This window comes from Neophocaena asiaeorientalis, unplaced genomic scaffold (genome assembly GCF_003031525.2).
Source record: "Neophocaena asiaeorientalis asiaeorientalis breed wild unplaced genomic scaffold, Neophocaena_asiaeorientalis_V1.1 scaffold204, whole genome shotgun sequence".
Lineage (NCBI taxonomy): Eukaryota > Metazoa > Chordata > Mammalia > Artiodactyla > Phocoenidae > Neophocaena > Neophocaena asiaeorientalis.
Window position 1 is genome coordinate 4658441 of NW_020173922.1, and position 15484 is coordinate 4673924.

The 15484-nt window shown below is 41.4% G+C and overlaps 1 protein-coding gene across 2 annotated transcripts in view; it reads left to right on the forward strand.

Annotated features, from left to right (window-relative positions):
• The window catches only part of UBE2D2 (ubiquitin conjugating enzyme E2 D2), a 59902-nt gene extending 50140 nt beyond the window's left edge, over positions 1-9762 (forward strand). The window contains exons 6-7 of one of the 2 annotated variants that reach the window (XM_024752257.1): positions 6342-6435; positions 8087-9762. In XM_024752257.1, coding sequence (XP_024608025.1) covers positions 6342-6435; positions 8087-8132 — 140 coding nt within the window. In that variant the 3' untranslated portion in view covers positions 8133-9762. Of the gene's footprint in view, positions 1-6341; positions 6436-6662; positions 6749-8086 lie in introns of those variants that run through there. The other variant, XM_024752258.1, reaches the window with a different exon arrangement.
• The last annotated feature ends 5722 nt before the right edge of the window (positions 9763-15484 follow it).

A 15484-nucleotide genomic window follows, 5' to 3' on the forward strand; every position in this document is an offset into this window, starting at 1 on the left:
AAGAACCACTGGAGAGAGCTGGATTTTCAAGCATAGGTATTCCTTGGTGTCGTGACTGCTCTCTGTCCATTGCTCTTGCTATTCAAGCATAGGTTGGAATATGACTACTTGGTATGAATGTTTTTTTAGAGCATAGTAAAAGTAGAAGACAAACAATGTCTCTTCCAACCTTGAGATCCATGAATGGAAAGGATAGATATTGTTCCAGAATAATTTAAAAAACAGCCATTGTAGAGGAATGCTTGTATACTATAAGCATAGACAGTAGTTTCTTGAAGAGCAAAGTATAGATGAATTCATATTCACATTCTTTAAGGTTTTACCAGCTCTTATCTTTAGGTTTCTGTCAGGAACAGAATCACCCTCTAAGATAATCAATTTAATATAAATTTTTATTTGAGCATCTTAATCTTTGGTATATTGTGTGTGTGTGGGGGGGTGAAAATGTGTAGAGAAAGTTAGTTGCCAACTTAGTGATGGAAGATCCAGTAGTTGTTTCTTTCTTTCTTTACTTACTTATGTACTTACTTATTTGGCTGCGTTGGGTCTTTGTTGCTGCATGCGGGCTTTCTCTAGTTGTGGCGAGCAGGGGCTACTCTTCGTTGTGTTGCACGGGCCTCTCATTGTGGTGGCTTCTCTTGTTGTGGATCACAGGCTTTAGGTGCGCAGGCTTCAGTAGTTGTGGCACACAGGCTCAGTAGTTGTGGCTTGCGTTCTCTAGAGTGCAGGCTCAGTAGTCGTGGTGCCCGAGCTTAGTTGCTCCACAGCATGTGGGATCTTGCCGGACCACAGATCGAACCCGTGTCCCCTGCATTGGCAGGCGGATTCTTAACCACTGCACCACCAGGGAAGTCACAGGGTCCTTAGTTGTGGTATTCGAACTCTTAGTGGTGGCATGCATGTGGGATCTAGTTCCTAGACCAGGGAGCGAACCCGGGCCCCCTGTGTTGGGTGCGCAGTCTTAACCACTGCGCCATCAGGGAAGTCCCCCTCCAATAGTTCTTTAAAATAAGACCTAGTTATATGAGGAGGTTGGGGATTTTTTTTATATTCCTGAACTGAATATTATCTTATTTGTTGATGTGAGATTGTTCAACCCCTCAACATCATACCCAAATGAAATCACAAGTGGATTAAATGTTGTCAAAGTACAGATACTAGAAATAGGCTGCAAGTATGATAATGGGCCAATATGTTTAACAGATATGAAGAACATATATAAATCAGTAAGGAAAAACCTAGATCCCAATGGACAGAAAGGAACAGAGGAAATAAAAATTAAAATAAGTTCCCATTTTTCACCTTTTTAATTAACAAAGATCTTTACAAAAGAAAAATAAATGTTGGTGAACTACATTGAAATGAGTGCTTATATATGCTACAGATAGAAGTATAGATTTGTATAGTCCAGTCTGCCAGTATGTATTAAGAAATAAGAGATTTAATCATTAATACCCTTTGACCCAGTAATTCTAGGTTCATTCATTTGTACTAAAAAAATAAGCCCAACGGTTAAAAAAAGTTCTCTGTGCAAGTACATTTGCAACAGTGTTATTTCTGAAAAATAGAAATTACATATAGACTCAACGGTAGAGGAGAAAATATATTGGTTCTGGAAGATGCATTCAAAAGAGTATTGATCCTTAAAAATATTGTGGGAAATAGGAAAATACAATGTTTGAAAAAAGCAGAAAAGAGATAAAGTGTTACACACTGTAACTTGCATTATATAGAAAGTATATTAAATAGCTAGAAAGAAATAGTTTGGGTATTTGGGGATGAAATTTGGTACATAAAAATATTTTTCTTTTCTGTCTACTTAAATTTTATCATTTCTTTAATGCATACATTTAGACAAGAGGCAACATAGTTTCATGTTAAAGAACATAGATTCTGGATGCAACTGCCTTTATTAGGATCTCAGCTCCACCTCTTATTGGATGAGACTTGAGACAGATTGGCTTCTGCATTCCACAGAGTTTTCATCGGTAGAATAGGGATGATAAAAACTATTTCACTGTTATTATGAAGATTAAAAAAGCAAAAATGCATAGTTAACTGGTTCCTTGTAAGCACCCAAATAACTGGGATAAAGGCACTATTGTAAAAAGTATTGGAGGGGACTTCCCTGGTGGCACAGTGGTTAAGAATCTGCCTGCCAATGCAGGGGGCACAGGTTTGATCCCTGGTCCGGGAAGATCCCACATGCCGCGGAGCAACTAAGCCTGGGGGCCACAACTACTGAGCCCGTGTGCCTCAACTACTGAAGCCCAAGTGCATAGAACCTGTGCTACGCAACAGGAGAAGCCACCTCAATGAAAAGCCCGCACACTGCAATGAAGAGTAGCCCCCGCTCACCGCAACTAGAGAAAGCCTGCACACTGCAATGAAGACCCAACACAGCCTAAATAAATAAATAAATTTTTTTTTTTTTTTAAAAAGCAAAAAATCCATAGTTGACTTGTACCTTGTAAGCACCTAAATAACTGGGATAAAGGCACTATTGTAAAAAGTTTTGGAGGGGACTTCCCTGGTGGTGCAGTGATTAAGAATCTGCCTGCCAGTGTAGGGGACACGGTTTCAAAACCTGGTCCGGGAAGATCCCACTTGCCGCAAAGCAACTAAGCCAGTGCGCCACAACTACTGAGTCTGCACTCTAGAGCCCACACACCGCAACTACTGAAGCCCATGCACCTAGACCCTGTGCTTCACCACAAGAGAAGCCACTTCAATGAGAAGCCTGCCACAATGAAGAGTAGCCCCCCCCAAAAAACAAGAGGAGCCCCCCACCCGCCACAACTAGAGAAGGCCTACATGCAGCAACAAAGACCCAACGCAGCCCAAAAAAAGAAAAAAAAAAAAAGTACTGGATAGGAACTTCCCTGGTGGCACGGTGGTTAAGAAACTGCCTGCCAATGCAGGGGACATCGGTTCGAGCCCTGGTCTGGGAAGATCCCACATACTGCGGAGCAGCTAAGCCTGTGTGCCACAACTACTGAGCACGCAGCCTAGAGCCCGTGCTCCACAACAAGAGAAGCTACCACAGTGAGAAGCCCACACACTGCAACGAAGCATGGCACCCGCTTGCTGCAACTAGAGAAAGCTCACACGCAGCAGCAAAGACCTAGTGCAGCCAAAAATAAATAATTAATTAAAAAAATTATTGGATATTTGTCATGTTGTAATTACAGTAAGACTTGCATATTCTTAAAAGTTAATTTTTTGAAGGAAACAAAAACTCTGGGGCATTAAATGAAGATTTCTGGGGTCCCAGGCAAAAATACAAACAAAAAGTCAGAGGACCACATTTTTCAAAATTGTGACTAAAATAGTTTTCCAGATAAGTGGCCCCTTTTCTTTTTGAAGGCCTCCTTGTAATTCAAGGGCTGCTTGTGAAAGTGTTCATATGCCTATTATTCTTGTGATTTCCTGGCCTGGTTGCTCTTCTTTTACCAAGTAGCTGTAGAGATAGAAATCTAGATATAAATGGGGCCAAGAGAGGTGGGACTCTGTGTGTGTGTGTGTCTGTGTGTGTGTCTGTGTGTGAGTCTGTGTGTGTCTGTGTGTCTGGGGGGGCGAGGGGGTCTAGATACCTGAAATTGTTACCATAGCTTTTTTTTTTCCCTTTCCCTTCTGTGCCTGGTGTTGATTTTTTCAGTTGTTCTAAATCATAAGGGGTGTTAGTTTATTTGACTTGATATGTTCTGTCTAGATAGCTATCTTTTAAAATAGCTGCAGTGCCATTTTGTTGAATTTGGTTATATCAACATACCTAGGTTTAGTGTTTTAAAGAAGGCCTGAATCCTGTATGTGATATAATTATCCCTTTAACATAGTCCGTTTTTTCTTTTTTTTAATTAGTTAATTTTTGGCTGCATTGGGTCTTCGGTGCTGCACACGGGCATTTCTCTAGTTGTGGCAAGTGGGGGCTACTCTTCATTGCAGTGTGTGGGCTTATTGAGGTGGCTTCTCTTGTTTCTGAGCATGAGCTCTAGGCACGCGGGCTTCAGTAGTTGTGGCACGCGGGCTCAGTAGTTGTGGCGCACGGGCTTAGTTGCTCCACGGCATGTGGGATCTTCCCAGACCAGGGCTCAAACCCTTGTCCCCTGAATTGGCAGGCAGATTCTTAACCACTGTACCACCAGGGAAGTCCCCATAGTCTGTTTTTGAGGGCAGTAATCTTGACCCGAAATGCCCTCCACTTTAAGTATATAGGTAAGGGACCTAAATATACAGAAAACTTAAAGGAAGCAGATTAAGTCCATCATAAAGCCACTTGATTATATGTTTTTAGAATTGGAAGTGACTGTGGGTTATGACACTAATGAAAATGGGTATGTACTGATGAGGAATATATATATATGTTGGTGAAAATTTAGTTACTTCAGTGAAGAGTCTCTACAAGCTGTAGAAACAGAAGTTATTCTCTTTATAGAGAAAGAAGGTATAGTATATTATAAGCCAAATCAATTTTCTACAAATTCAAGGATCTCAGTAGTGTACTAAGAACTGTTTTACCAGGTCCAGATAACCCGCATCCTACCTTCCTTTCCTGGAAAGAAAGAGAGAAAAGTTATTTACTTAAAACTTATCTTTTTAAAATGATACAAATGAACTTATTTACAAAACAGCAACAGACTCACAGACATAGAAGACAAATTTATGGTTGACAAAGGGGAAATGGAGCGGGGAGGGATAAATTAGGAGTTTGGAACTAATAGTTACACACTACTATATATAAAATAGATAAACAAGGACCTACTGTATAGCACAGGAAACTATATTCAGTATCTTGTAATAACGTATAATGCACAACAAGAATCTGAAAAAGAGTATATATGTATATGTATAACTGAATCACTTTGCTGTATACCTGAAACTAACACAACATTGTAAATCAACTATACTTCAATTTTTAAAAAAATTTGTCTTTTTAAAGTTGCCTTATTGAAATAGTTGGAAGAGTAAATAAAGGGAACTTAACAAATACTAATGGTCGTATGTCTAATTTTAGGTGAACAATCAGTTGTATTCTTGCCAGCTTGATAGGCCAGATAAGTTTCTTCTTCTATAGTCAGTAATTTCATGAACATTCAAAGATCTATAACTCCTTGTTGTCATTTCCAGGAAATACATGAAATCTTTCCTAATTGCTGTTAGAATGTTCTGTGCTTGAAGAGGGCATCAGGTGATACACCTGACAATGGGAAGAGAAGATATTTTGGGAATGCCATCTGCCATTTGTGGGCAACAGGAATGAAGAGTCAGAAAACATCTTGCCTGATGTTTTTTGTTTTCCATATACTCTTAAGGCAAGGAAATAGCTTTTTTTGTTAACAACTGAATGATAAAGGGCGTGTAAACTTTCTCATCTCTCAGAAGCCCCTCATCTCCGTAGAACAGATTTGATAGGAAAAGGAATATTCCTTTTCCTGATGAATTTGATGTTTGGGGAGTAACATGGGCTCTGAATCATTGTCTCTTGCTACAGAACATTAGAGAGAAATAAGGTAGCTGAGTTCTGGTAACATCAGAATAGAAGGATTGGAATTTATTTCAGTATGTCAGAGACCACTGGATTTAATGTAATTAGTGGCCTTAGCCTCCTCTTTGCTTTCAATAAGGAATACATAAGTTAATGAATTTGAACAGAGGAAATTGTACTGTTGAGATCTGTCTGCTACATTCCAGGTTGTCACTGAGGAAATGGCTTAGATGAGATTCTAAATCATTACTGAAAATAATTTGAGACTTTAGTTTGAGATATGTTGTATCCTCTGTAATAAGTGTGGCCAGCCCCATTTGGGAGCAAGTACTGGCCTTTATGTTCTTAGACTAAATTGTTTTCAACTAAAAATGAAACAAATCCATTGCATCTGAATATATAGTATCTGCCATGGAGAAAGCAGTGATTGTTGGATTTCATAGTTGTCATTTCTTACTAAGAGCATTCAGTAGTGTGGTTGTCTTTGGAATTTTGAAAGCCATTTATCCCTGAACATGGGCTTCTAAAAATTGAACTTCATAAGCTGGGAAAAGTGTTATTGGTCTAGGATTTGGAAGACCTGGATTCTAATTCCACTCTAATTTTACTCACTAACCAGGGACATGAGGCAAGACACTTCACCAGCCTGGGCCAGCTTCCTCAGGGGTTCAAGCATAGAGAAATCTTAGAATCTTTGTTGATTACTGTTACTGTAAACTTAGGTAGAGCTTACAAAGCTGTTAGGCACTACAATATAAATAGGGTCTTAGAATTTTCTCTTGTGTTGGCATCTCATGTTTCTTTCAACCTTTTTGCTTTTGTTCCTCTACTAATTTGTATGTTTTTTTCATTCTAGTACTTTTGTCCATCTGTTCTCTGTTGTGTGATCCCAATCCAGATGATCCTTTAGTGCCTGAGATTGCTCGGATCTACAAAACAGATAGAGAAAAGTAAGTATGGTCTCCAGACAGCAGAGTATCTGTGGCAGGGTGGAGATGTTTTTGTCTAAGGGCTGAGTATCTGTCAGATACTTAAAATGAAGTCCTAATATACTCACCTGGGGACAGGAAAGAGGAGTATTTGCATCGAGTATCATTATAAGTAAATGATTTTATATCTGATTGTTTCATGACTCCTACTGCCTAGAAAAACTTTTCTATAGTATATTTTCCAACAGCTTTAGGTCTTCTGCTTGGCTTTTGACGTGTAAAGATTTTGCATCAAGAGCCCATTTGTCTTAGGTAGGTATTTATAAATTAATGGGAAAGAGAATTGATTTTCTACCATTTGGAATAGTGTAAAAAAGAAAGTGAATAAATGTTACAAGACATTGATTATTAATAAATGTTATTAGCCCCAAGTTTCCTTTAAAACAAAACTTGTAGAATTTACATATTTTAGAATTGTATTGTGAATTATTGAAGAGTGGTCAGGATATCACAAGAGATAATAACTGAGAGTATTGAGATTTTTTTTTGTTTGTTTTGTGTATTATTCAATTAGAGTGTGAAGGAAATAGTTGGGAGGTAGTGGATAATTTTCTAAAGTTAAAATATAAAAGATTAAACAATTAATTGAATTATTGGTTAGAGAGGCATATAAATAGGATATTTTAAAATGGAGCTGCATTGAGAATGGAGAATTCTAACGGCAATTGGTTCTTAGTTTAGTTTTTTTCTGTATTTAGGTCTGAATAGTATCTATAACTATGTATTCTTGGCTGCATTCAGAATAAAATTAGATCATGCATTTTTCTATTTGTGAATTTACTTAGAAATACTTTTTTTTTTTTTTCGGTACGCGGGCCTCTCACTGTTGTGGCCTCTCCCGTTGCGGAGCACAGGCTCCAGACGCGCAGGCTCAGCGGCCATGGCTCACGGGCCCAGCCGCTCCGTGGCATGTGGGATCTTCCCGGACCGGGGCACGAACCCGCGTCCCCTGCATCGGCAGGCAGACTCTCAACCACTGCGCCACCAGGGAAGCCCATAAATACATTTTCTGATTAGAGAACCATTTTGTCCCATATTTAGAATTATGGGCATTTTTCCCAAGTCATTGTGGCGGTAATGGTCAGCAGAACTTTTTTGATCAAAGAATTAAAGATCCTTTTGCCCTGCTTATTTTACTACTAGAATGTTCTTCTGGAGCAATAAACCCATTCATTTTAGCAACCAAATTGTTAAAATAAGTCCTGCCAGAACTGGTTGTTTTATTGATGCAGGGGAAAGTGTTATGTCAATTTAATCATTATTATATGATTTCAAGAACCATATAATTTAGAATTATATTGTTCCAAGAACTCCAAATAAGTCAAACAAGGGTTGAAGATTGTCTGTTAGAAATACGTCGATCAAGTATAGACTGAGGGTATGCCAGCAAGTGCTAAAATTTAATTAGAATCCTGTATTAGTAGCATTTATAGGATATTTCCCACTATCATTGAATAAATGCTTATTAGAAATTTGGAGTAGGAAGATGGCTTAGCTTGAATATACTATAAGTTATTCCCTTCAAGTTACTGCATTCGATAATGAATGAACTCTTTTGCTTTCTAACTGACTCCTCACCTGTGTTAAGCTAAGCTTCTCTTTGTGTGTACAGGTACAACAGAATAGCTCGGGAATGGACTCAGAAGTATGCGATGTAATTAAAGAAATTATTGGATAACCTCTACAAATAAAGATAGGGGAACTCTGAAAGAGAAAGTCCTTTTGATTTCCATTTGACTGCTTTCTATGAGCCCACGCCTCATCTTCCCCTGTGCACATGTTTACCTGATACAGCAGTGCTGCGTGTTGTACATACTTGGAACAACAAACTAGAAATACTGTACTTCTGTACCAACATTGCCTCCTAGCAGAGAAGTGTGTGTGTGACAAGCCAGTTCTCCAGGCATAACCTAGGTGTGAGACTAAAAGCTTTCCTTATTGACTTAAATTTGGATAACGGCAGAGTGAGGGGTGGTGGGTATGGTGTGTGCTTGGATGGGGAAGAAAAGCTCCACTGACCTGTAGGAGATTGTTTTTTAAGTGAAATTCCATTAAACTCAAAACAGTTATGAAAAGCAAGGCGAAGAACGTGAAGCTGTTTCTGTATTCGTTTTATTCCGAAGGACTTAACGTCTTAGGTGAAAGTTATGACCAATCAGATTAAACTCTACCTACATCCTGTATTTTAAGGTCTAAGTTTAACTGGTCAACATTTAAATGGATTGGAGCTATTAGTAAGTAAAGTGTGATGGGCTTTGTTTCCAACTCTTTTACATCTCCCCACCCTTCAACCTTCGTCCTTCAGCCCCTCTTTCTCTCTTCCATATTCTTTGGTTTGTATGTGGTTTCTCAGTTAATACATAGCTAATAGCTCTTATTTTTCTTATGTTTTTAACTGCTTAGGTCTATCTGGATGTAAGGGTGAAAATTCATTCGATGGAAATACTTGTGTATATTTAAAGACCCAGTTGCTCCTCTGGAGCTTGTACGTTCAAGAATGATTAATCTGTGTAATAAACTGATTACTACAGTCATTACATATAATTTTGTGTGAATAGGCTTTTTGACTTTAAGAATTTTGTCTAGCTGAGATTAGTGGTGGATTTTTTCCCACCCCTAAAATGTTTTCATTTATACTGGTTGCATTTCAAAATCATGAAACAATTCAGTTTACATAGTAAAAAGGATATCTTGAAAGTAATTTTACTGAACAAGATAAACGCATAAGCTTAAAAGAATTTTCATGAAATTTATATGTGCAGTATTCCAGGAACATGACTGTTAAACTAAATAAGAAATTTGCTTTATTATTGAAACTAAGCTGCATTTCACTGAAACCTTGTGACATTCCTTTGGTACATAGGACATAAAACAAAGGCATTGCTATTTGGTAAGTTCAGCTTCTGTGATTGTGATTGTAAAAACAACATTGACCAAACCTGGGAAACATGAGCACAATCTTGTATTGGAGAGTCTACATAATTACTTTGCACTAACATTGCAGGATGTTCATCCAATTTTAAATTGTACTGTATGTGGCTTTTTGGTCTTCCCTTGACGCTAGTAAAATGTAGTTTGAAACTTGTAAACAGCTGTGTTTGCCAGAAACATCGTTCCTGTGAACTAGGCAAGTTACTTTTTCTCCCCCTACCTCTCCTAATCTAATTGTAAACCAGGCCAGCCTGAAAGCAATGGCTGATGCTCTCTAGCCGTCAGGTTCTTTCAAATGCATCTTTACACTCTTGCACAAAAATTGAGGAATAAATGTCCACTGCTTTTGGTTTTAAACTTGTTTAACTTGTCTTATCTCTCAGTGTCACTATTCCATCTCAGAACTAAGGTGTGATACCTGAAACCTTTAAAGTGCTTCATTTTAGCTGCTGGCTACTTATTATTAGCATTTCTAGCATCCTTGACCGTGCAAAGAAGTTTGACTATTAATAGTTGTGGGTAAAGGAGTTAGAATTGAGCTCTAACCTAAAATTACCCTCATTCTCAGTATCATGGGTAAGTGGGAATTCAGTTTTTGACTGTTGACCATGGGTTAGTTGCACAGATCCTGAAAGCCCCATCCTTTGTCATCTTAAACAGCAGCCAGCTTATTACCATTTATTAGGTCATAATGTAGATATTTTCACAAGAGTACTTTTAAGTAAAAGTCATCCTGGTGTTCATGAAACATTTGGCTTTTGAATGCAGTTTGGTCTTGCTCATTTGAGTTTGGAACATATTTGGTCCAGTCTGCTTACATATGCCTTGGCCAGAATGAAGGCTCAGTGAGGAGACCACCTTCCCCACTCACAAAAAAAGTGTGTAACTCAGGATGGGTCTCATCTGGGATCACATTGCTTTTTACAGAAGTGTCTGTAGTTTTATCACATGTGAAAGCTTGTTTGCAGTAGATTTGATTATCTTGGTGGGCAGTGGTTATAAAGGAATGTCAGTGTATGGGTTCCCATTGCTTCTTTTTTGTTTTTAATTGAAGTATAGTTGGTTTACAGTGTTGTATTAGTTTCAGGTGTACAGCAAAGTGATTCAGTTTCATATGTATATATATGTATATATGTGTGTGTGTGTGTGTATATATAGATAGATAGATTCTTTTCCCTTATAGGTTATTACGAAATATTGAGTATAGTTCCCCGTGCTATACAGTAGGTCCTTGTTGGTTATCTATTTTATATATAGTAGTGTGTATATGTTAATTGCTTTGCTTTTTTTTTTTTCTTAATGTATTAATTTTATTTATTTATTTTTGGCTGCGTTGGGTCTTCGTTGCTGCGCACGGGCTTTCTCTAGTTGTGGTGAGCAGGGGCTACTCTTCGTTGAGGTGCGCAGGCTTCTCATTACAGTAGCTTCTCTCGTTGCGGAGCACGGGCTCTAGGCGCACGCGCTCTAGGCGCACGCGGGCTTCAGTAGTTGTGGCTTGCGGGCTCTAGAGTGCAGGCTCAGTAGTTGTGGCGCACGGGCTTAGATGCTCCACGGCATGTGGGATCTTCCCAGACCAGGGCTCGAACCTGTGTCCCCTGCATTGGCAGGCAGATTCTTAACCACTGCGCCACCAGGGAAGCCCCTGCTTTGCTTCTTAACAACATGGAGTGCTTGATCAAGTTATAGTTCGAACAGTCTCTTTTGGTAAAGCTACATGATTTTGGATACTTGCATGCTCTGTTACTGGCCAGTGGTCAAAGGTAGCGTTGTTCTGCTAGTTTGTAATATAAAGATTTGGAAAGAGGACTCTTGGCGTGGGAGCAGCAGAGAGGTCTTTAGAGAGAAGGATGTGGTGGTCAGAGAGGGGGGCCCATGTTCTCTGCACTGACCTAGAAATTGAGGCATTCCTTTTCTACTTCCAACAGCTACAGTATTCCACTTTTCTAGTCATTCCTCTTTGCCTCAACAAGTAATTTGGAGCCCTAGGTAGGTTGTCAGGAGAAATGAATTATTTCTAAACTACAGTTGGAATGCCTGTAAACCGCCCCTTGTCTGCAATTAGAGTGAAACTGTGGCTTTTGTCTTAGTCTGCTGTACCATACCCATTAACAACCAGTGGCTAGGTTTTAATAGAAGAACTTTCTTCAGTTCCTAGATCTTCTGAATTATGAACACATCTTTCCTTCCTTCCTTCTCAGGAATAGCATCTTTATTACCCCTGCAGAAAATTGTCATTCATGTTAGGAACCCATCTCCATTTCATTCCCTTTGTGAAACAGTCTTTATTTCACGTGATGGGTTATTCTGGTGATTGTGATGGTAGAGAAAGCAGATTTTTTTTTTCCCATTTAAGCAAAGCACAAATGCTGACTCAACGTAATATCACGTAAAATTTTTTCTCTTATGTTTATAACTCAACAGATTGGTAAATCCAGAGGAACTGTTATAATCACTATATGGGACATACTGTATTAGTATATCAAAAGTTTATTCCAACCCATTTCTTCTTTTATATTCTAAAACATCTTCTTTATGTTTGATGAGATAGATCCACAAGAAGATGGAGGTACCCAAGGCCAGTCCAGCTTTCAGCCAGTCAGGTTTGTCATCTGGTAGCTCCCAAATGTAGAACTTAGAGCGTGCTAAAAAGCCATTCAGGATCCTGGCCGGGGCCAGCAGCCTGGAGACAGTGGAGAAAATAGACTTTTAATATGAGAATAACTATGAAGGTAGCAAACTATCAGAATATACATTCATATCCATCCAGGAAGAGAAAATAGACTTCCTTTGGGACACTCCTGGAGCCTGTTTCATCATTCCTTTGTTGTGCATGTAGCTTAGATGAAAAGTGGCTCTGAGTTCTCTGTACCAAACAAAAGGCTTCCTTAAAAGCCTTTTCCTAACCTTAGCCCCAGCTGGTATAAGTGGTTGGTATTCAGGCACCTCTGAATATTTCCAGGGATATTCAGAGGTGCCTGAATACAATTCCTGGGATGGGCTTAGAAATAATGAAAACCGGCCATGGGATCACTTTCTCAGGGTGATCCCGAAACACATACATTCCCCCATTGTTGCCATATTTTACCCTAGTCAATATAAGTGGCAAAGCTCAAAGCTTGGGACTGTAAAGCCTTTAAGGCCTTTGGTCTCAGTGGCTCAATGTGCGACACAGTCACCAGCCAGCTTTGCCCTTTCTCAGTGCCTGCTCCTGGGCTGATTGAAGAAGAGGCAGAGTCAGACGTTTTTGTGACAATTGATTACTTTTCATCTTTGAATTTTTTGTGGAGCTGCACCTTAACTGGAGGCAAACTGTAGCCTGCCTCTTATCGGATGAAGAACTATATGAATGTCTTAGCACCAGGATAGCACTTAATAGTTTTCAATTGAGTGGGGGTTTTGTTTGCTTTTAATCTCCTGTGTGAGTTGTTATTAATAGAATGGCCTTTTCCAGGGCTGGGGTTCCTGATAACCCTACAGTGTATATACACTGAAAGCAAATGGTTGATCACCTTTGGAAAGGCCAAGAAGTTACTGAGTGCCCAGGCCTCTGGTGACTGATGTCCAGAGAAGAGCAGCACCAGCCTCAGTCAGTGTGCCATGTTCCTTTTCAGACTTCTCCTAAGGATACGAGGGGCGACAGCAGCCATTTTCCCAGGAACTTCGCTCCTTGCCCTGAGCCACTTGTTCTCCTGTTTGAATTTCTTCCTAAGTACTTAAAAATCTTGACTCTTAAAGGGTACTCCCCTACCCTAAATTGTAGGGCTTCTAGAGAACGAGAGTGAGTAGGAAGGGTTTGGCCAGCTTTCTCACCTTTGAAGTTTTCCATAGGAAGTGAGTAGCTTTGAAAGCTCTAAAACTGCTAGTTAGGCCTTCTGACTTGGAGGTTTCTAGAAACAGTACACAAGTACAACCTGACATTTGTTTGGGCTCCAGAGCCAGCTCAGGGGTGAGAGATGTTCCATGCTTGAGGTAGTTGGCAAATCTAGGCTACCTACCTGATGGGCTTCTGGAGCTTCCCCCAGCTAATTAAGGGGCAATACTGGTTAGGTCTTTCTGGGCAGTCTCCCCCCACCTCCATTCCGTATCTCTGCCATCTTTGAAAGGTGTGGCTGCTTGCAGGGTGTTGCAGTAAAAGTTGAGGGGAGCTGGCCTTGTTTCAGAGGCGCCCAGGACTTCCAGTCACCTGCTGCAGTGTAACAGAAGGAACCAGGGGAACAAAGGCTTTCTCAGGCCTGCCAGAGAAGTTGAGCTTTTTCAAAGGATGGTTCCCAGATCATCTAAGCCTGGCCCTCCTTTGGAGGGGACAAAGAGAAGGCATAAGACAAGGGGTAAAGGGGAGGTTCTGCTGCATTGCAACAGGTTATGGGGCAGGCACTGTTCCCATGAGTGTGGGGTTTTAACCTCTAAGCTGGAGAGAAAGGACACTTGAAGTTTTGGACGTAAATTTTGGGAAGAGGGGCAGAATTCCTTTGTGATTTCTCCTCTGACACACTGTGTCCCTGGGTTCCTCCCTGCTAATCCTGCCCCCTGCCACCTTCTGACTTAAGTGACAGTTGGGTAGGCTTAAGTTTCTATGCCCACAGATGGAGGAGGTGACTGAAGTGCATTTGCTTGGCTACGTAGGGAGCGAGCTGGTATCTGAGTGGATGCTAGTGCCTGAGTTGCCAGCAGAGGGCAGTGGTGACCTATAGCTGTAACAACCATGAGGTAGGTGGTCAGTAAATCGGCTTGGACAGAACCTGGGAGGAGCTTTGGTTGGGGTGGGGAGGCCTGTTTGGGTTTGGCTTTGTTTACTGATTATCCAGAACTGGATGGCCCAGTGTCTAACTCATTATGCTCCATCATAGCCTTAATCACACTGAGGGAACAGATTAGTATTCTAGCCCAAGGCCTGCCAGAAGTGTCAAGCCACCAGCTCCCCATTCCCCTCACCATTGGTATAGTAGCCATGTGTCTGTGTGTGGACAGGTTCGTAGGGACCAGGCCAGGGCCTTTGCCCACCTGACTGCAGGTTGCATGGGGACAAAGGCCTATCTGTTGCTTCATGTGAACAAGGGGATTTCATATTTCTGGCACTTCTCTGTCTGGTGCCCACTGTTACCTTTCCCCAAAGGCAGGCAGTCCCTCTGACTCTAGCCAACTAGCCCTGTCTCCTTTGCCTGCCTACCTACTCTGGGCAACCAGGACATGACTTTTCATACCTGAGGGGTGGAGGGCTGGGGACAGGAGGAACAGAGCTGGGGGCTGGTGATAGGGCCTGGAAGATGTTCTTCCCTTGTCCTTTTCAATCTTATCTTGTGTATTGGGGCCCTAGACTCCCCAGTCTTCCAGCCCAACAGCTGTGAGCCTCCAGGGCCACTACCGGGAAGCCAGCTGCCTCTTCTTGGGGAATTCTTTGAAATTCCAGGCTCGGCCATCTGGGTATGCAAATATCTCCAGATTTGCTGAGCCCTCCAAGTGGCTGCACCCCAGGCAGAGCTGTGAGAATTAACTGCCACTACCCCCAGATGGGGAAAACTGCCTGGGGGCTGTTGGTGCATGGAACCTGCGCTTTCACCTGCTGAGAGACGCTTTAAGAGTGGGAGAGAGAGGAGTCCTGGGGGCTCCCTAGGTCCTGCTCTAGTTACTAACTGTATAAGGGATTTTGCATCCAAAGGGTGAGTTGGGAGACCCTTGGGGGCCCTTCCTGGAGTGTGAATCTCTGAGCATAAGGAAGTTCCTGGAATCTGGAGGGAAGCCTTGGGTCTAGCGTGGCTAGAAGGGTGGGGGCTATCTGCAGGGAAAGCTTCTGGCTTCCTACCATGCCAGATCCAGGCAGTAGAGCTGGCTTAGGCAGCCCAGAGTAGGCCCAGGAGTCTGGCCCCCAGAATGCCTTGCTTTCTCCCAGGCCTCCCCCTGGGGCTGGTTATCTGGCTGTAGCAGGAGGAATGTGTGCTTTGAGTGGGAAGGGTGGGGGGGCAGGGTCAGGGCGGAAACCTGGGAATGTGGACTCCCTGCCTGTCCCTGTCCCTGTTGGAGGGAGGGAGCCATGGAGAATGTAGCTGACAGGCCCCAGGCGTGGGAGAGGGAAGGCCTGCTT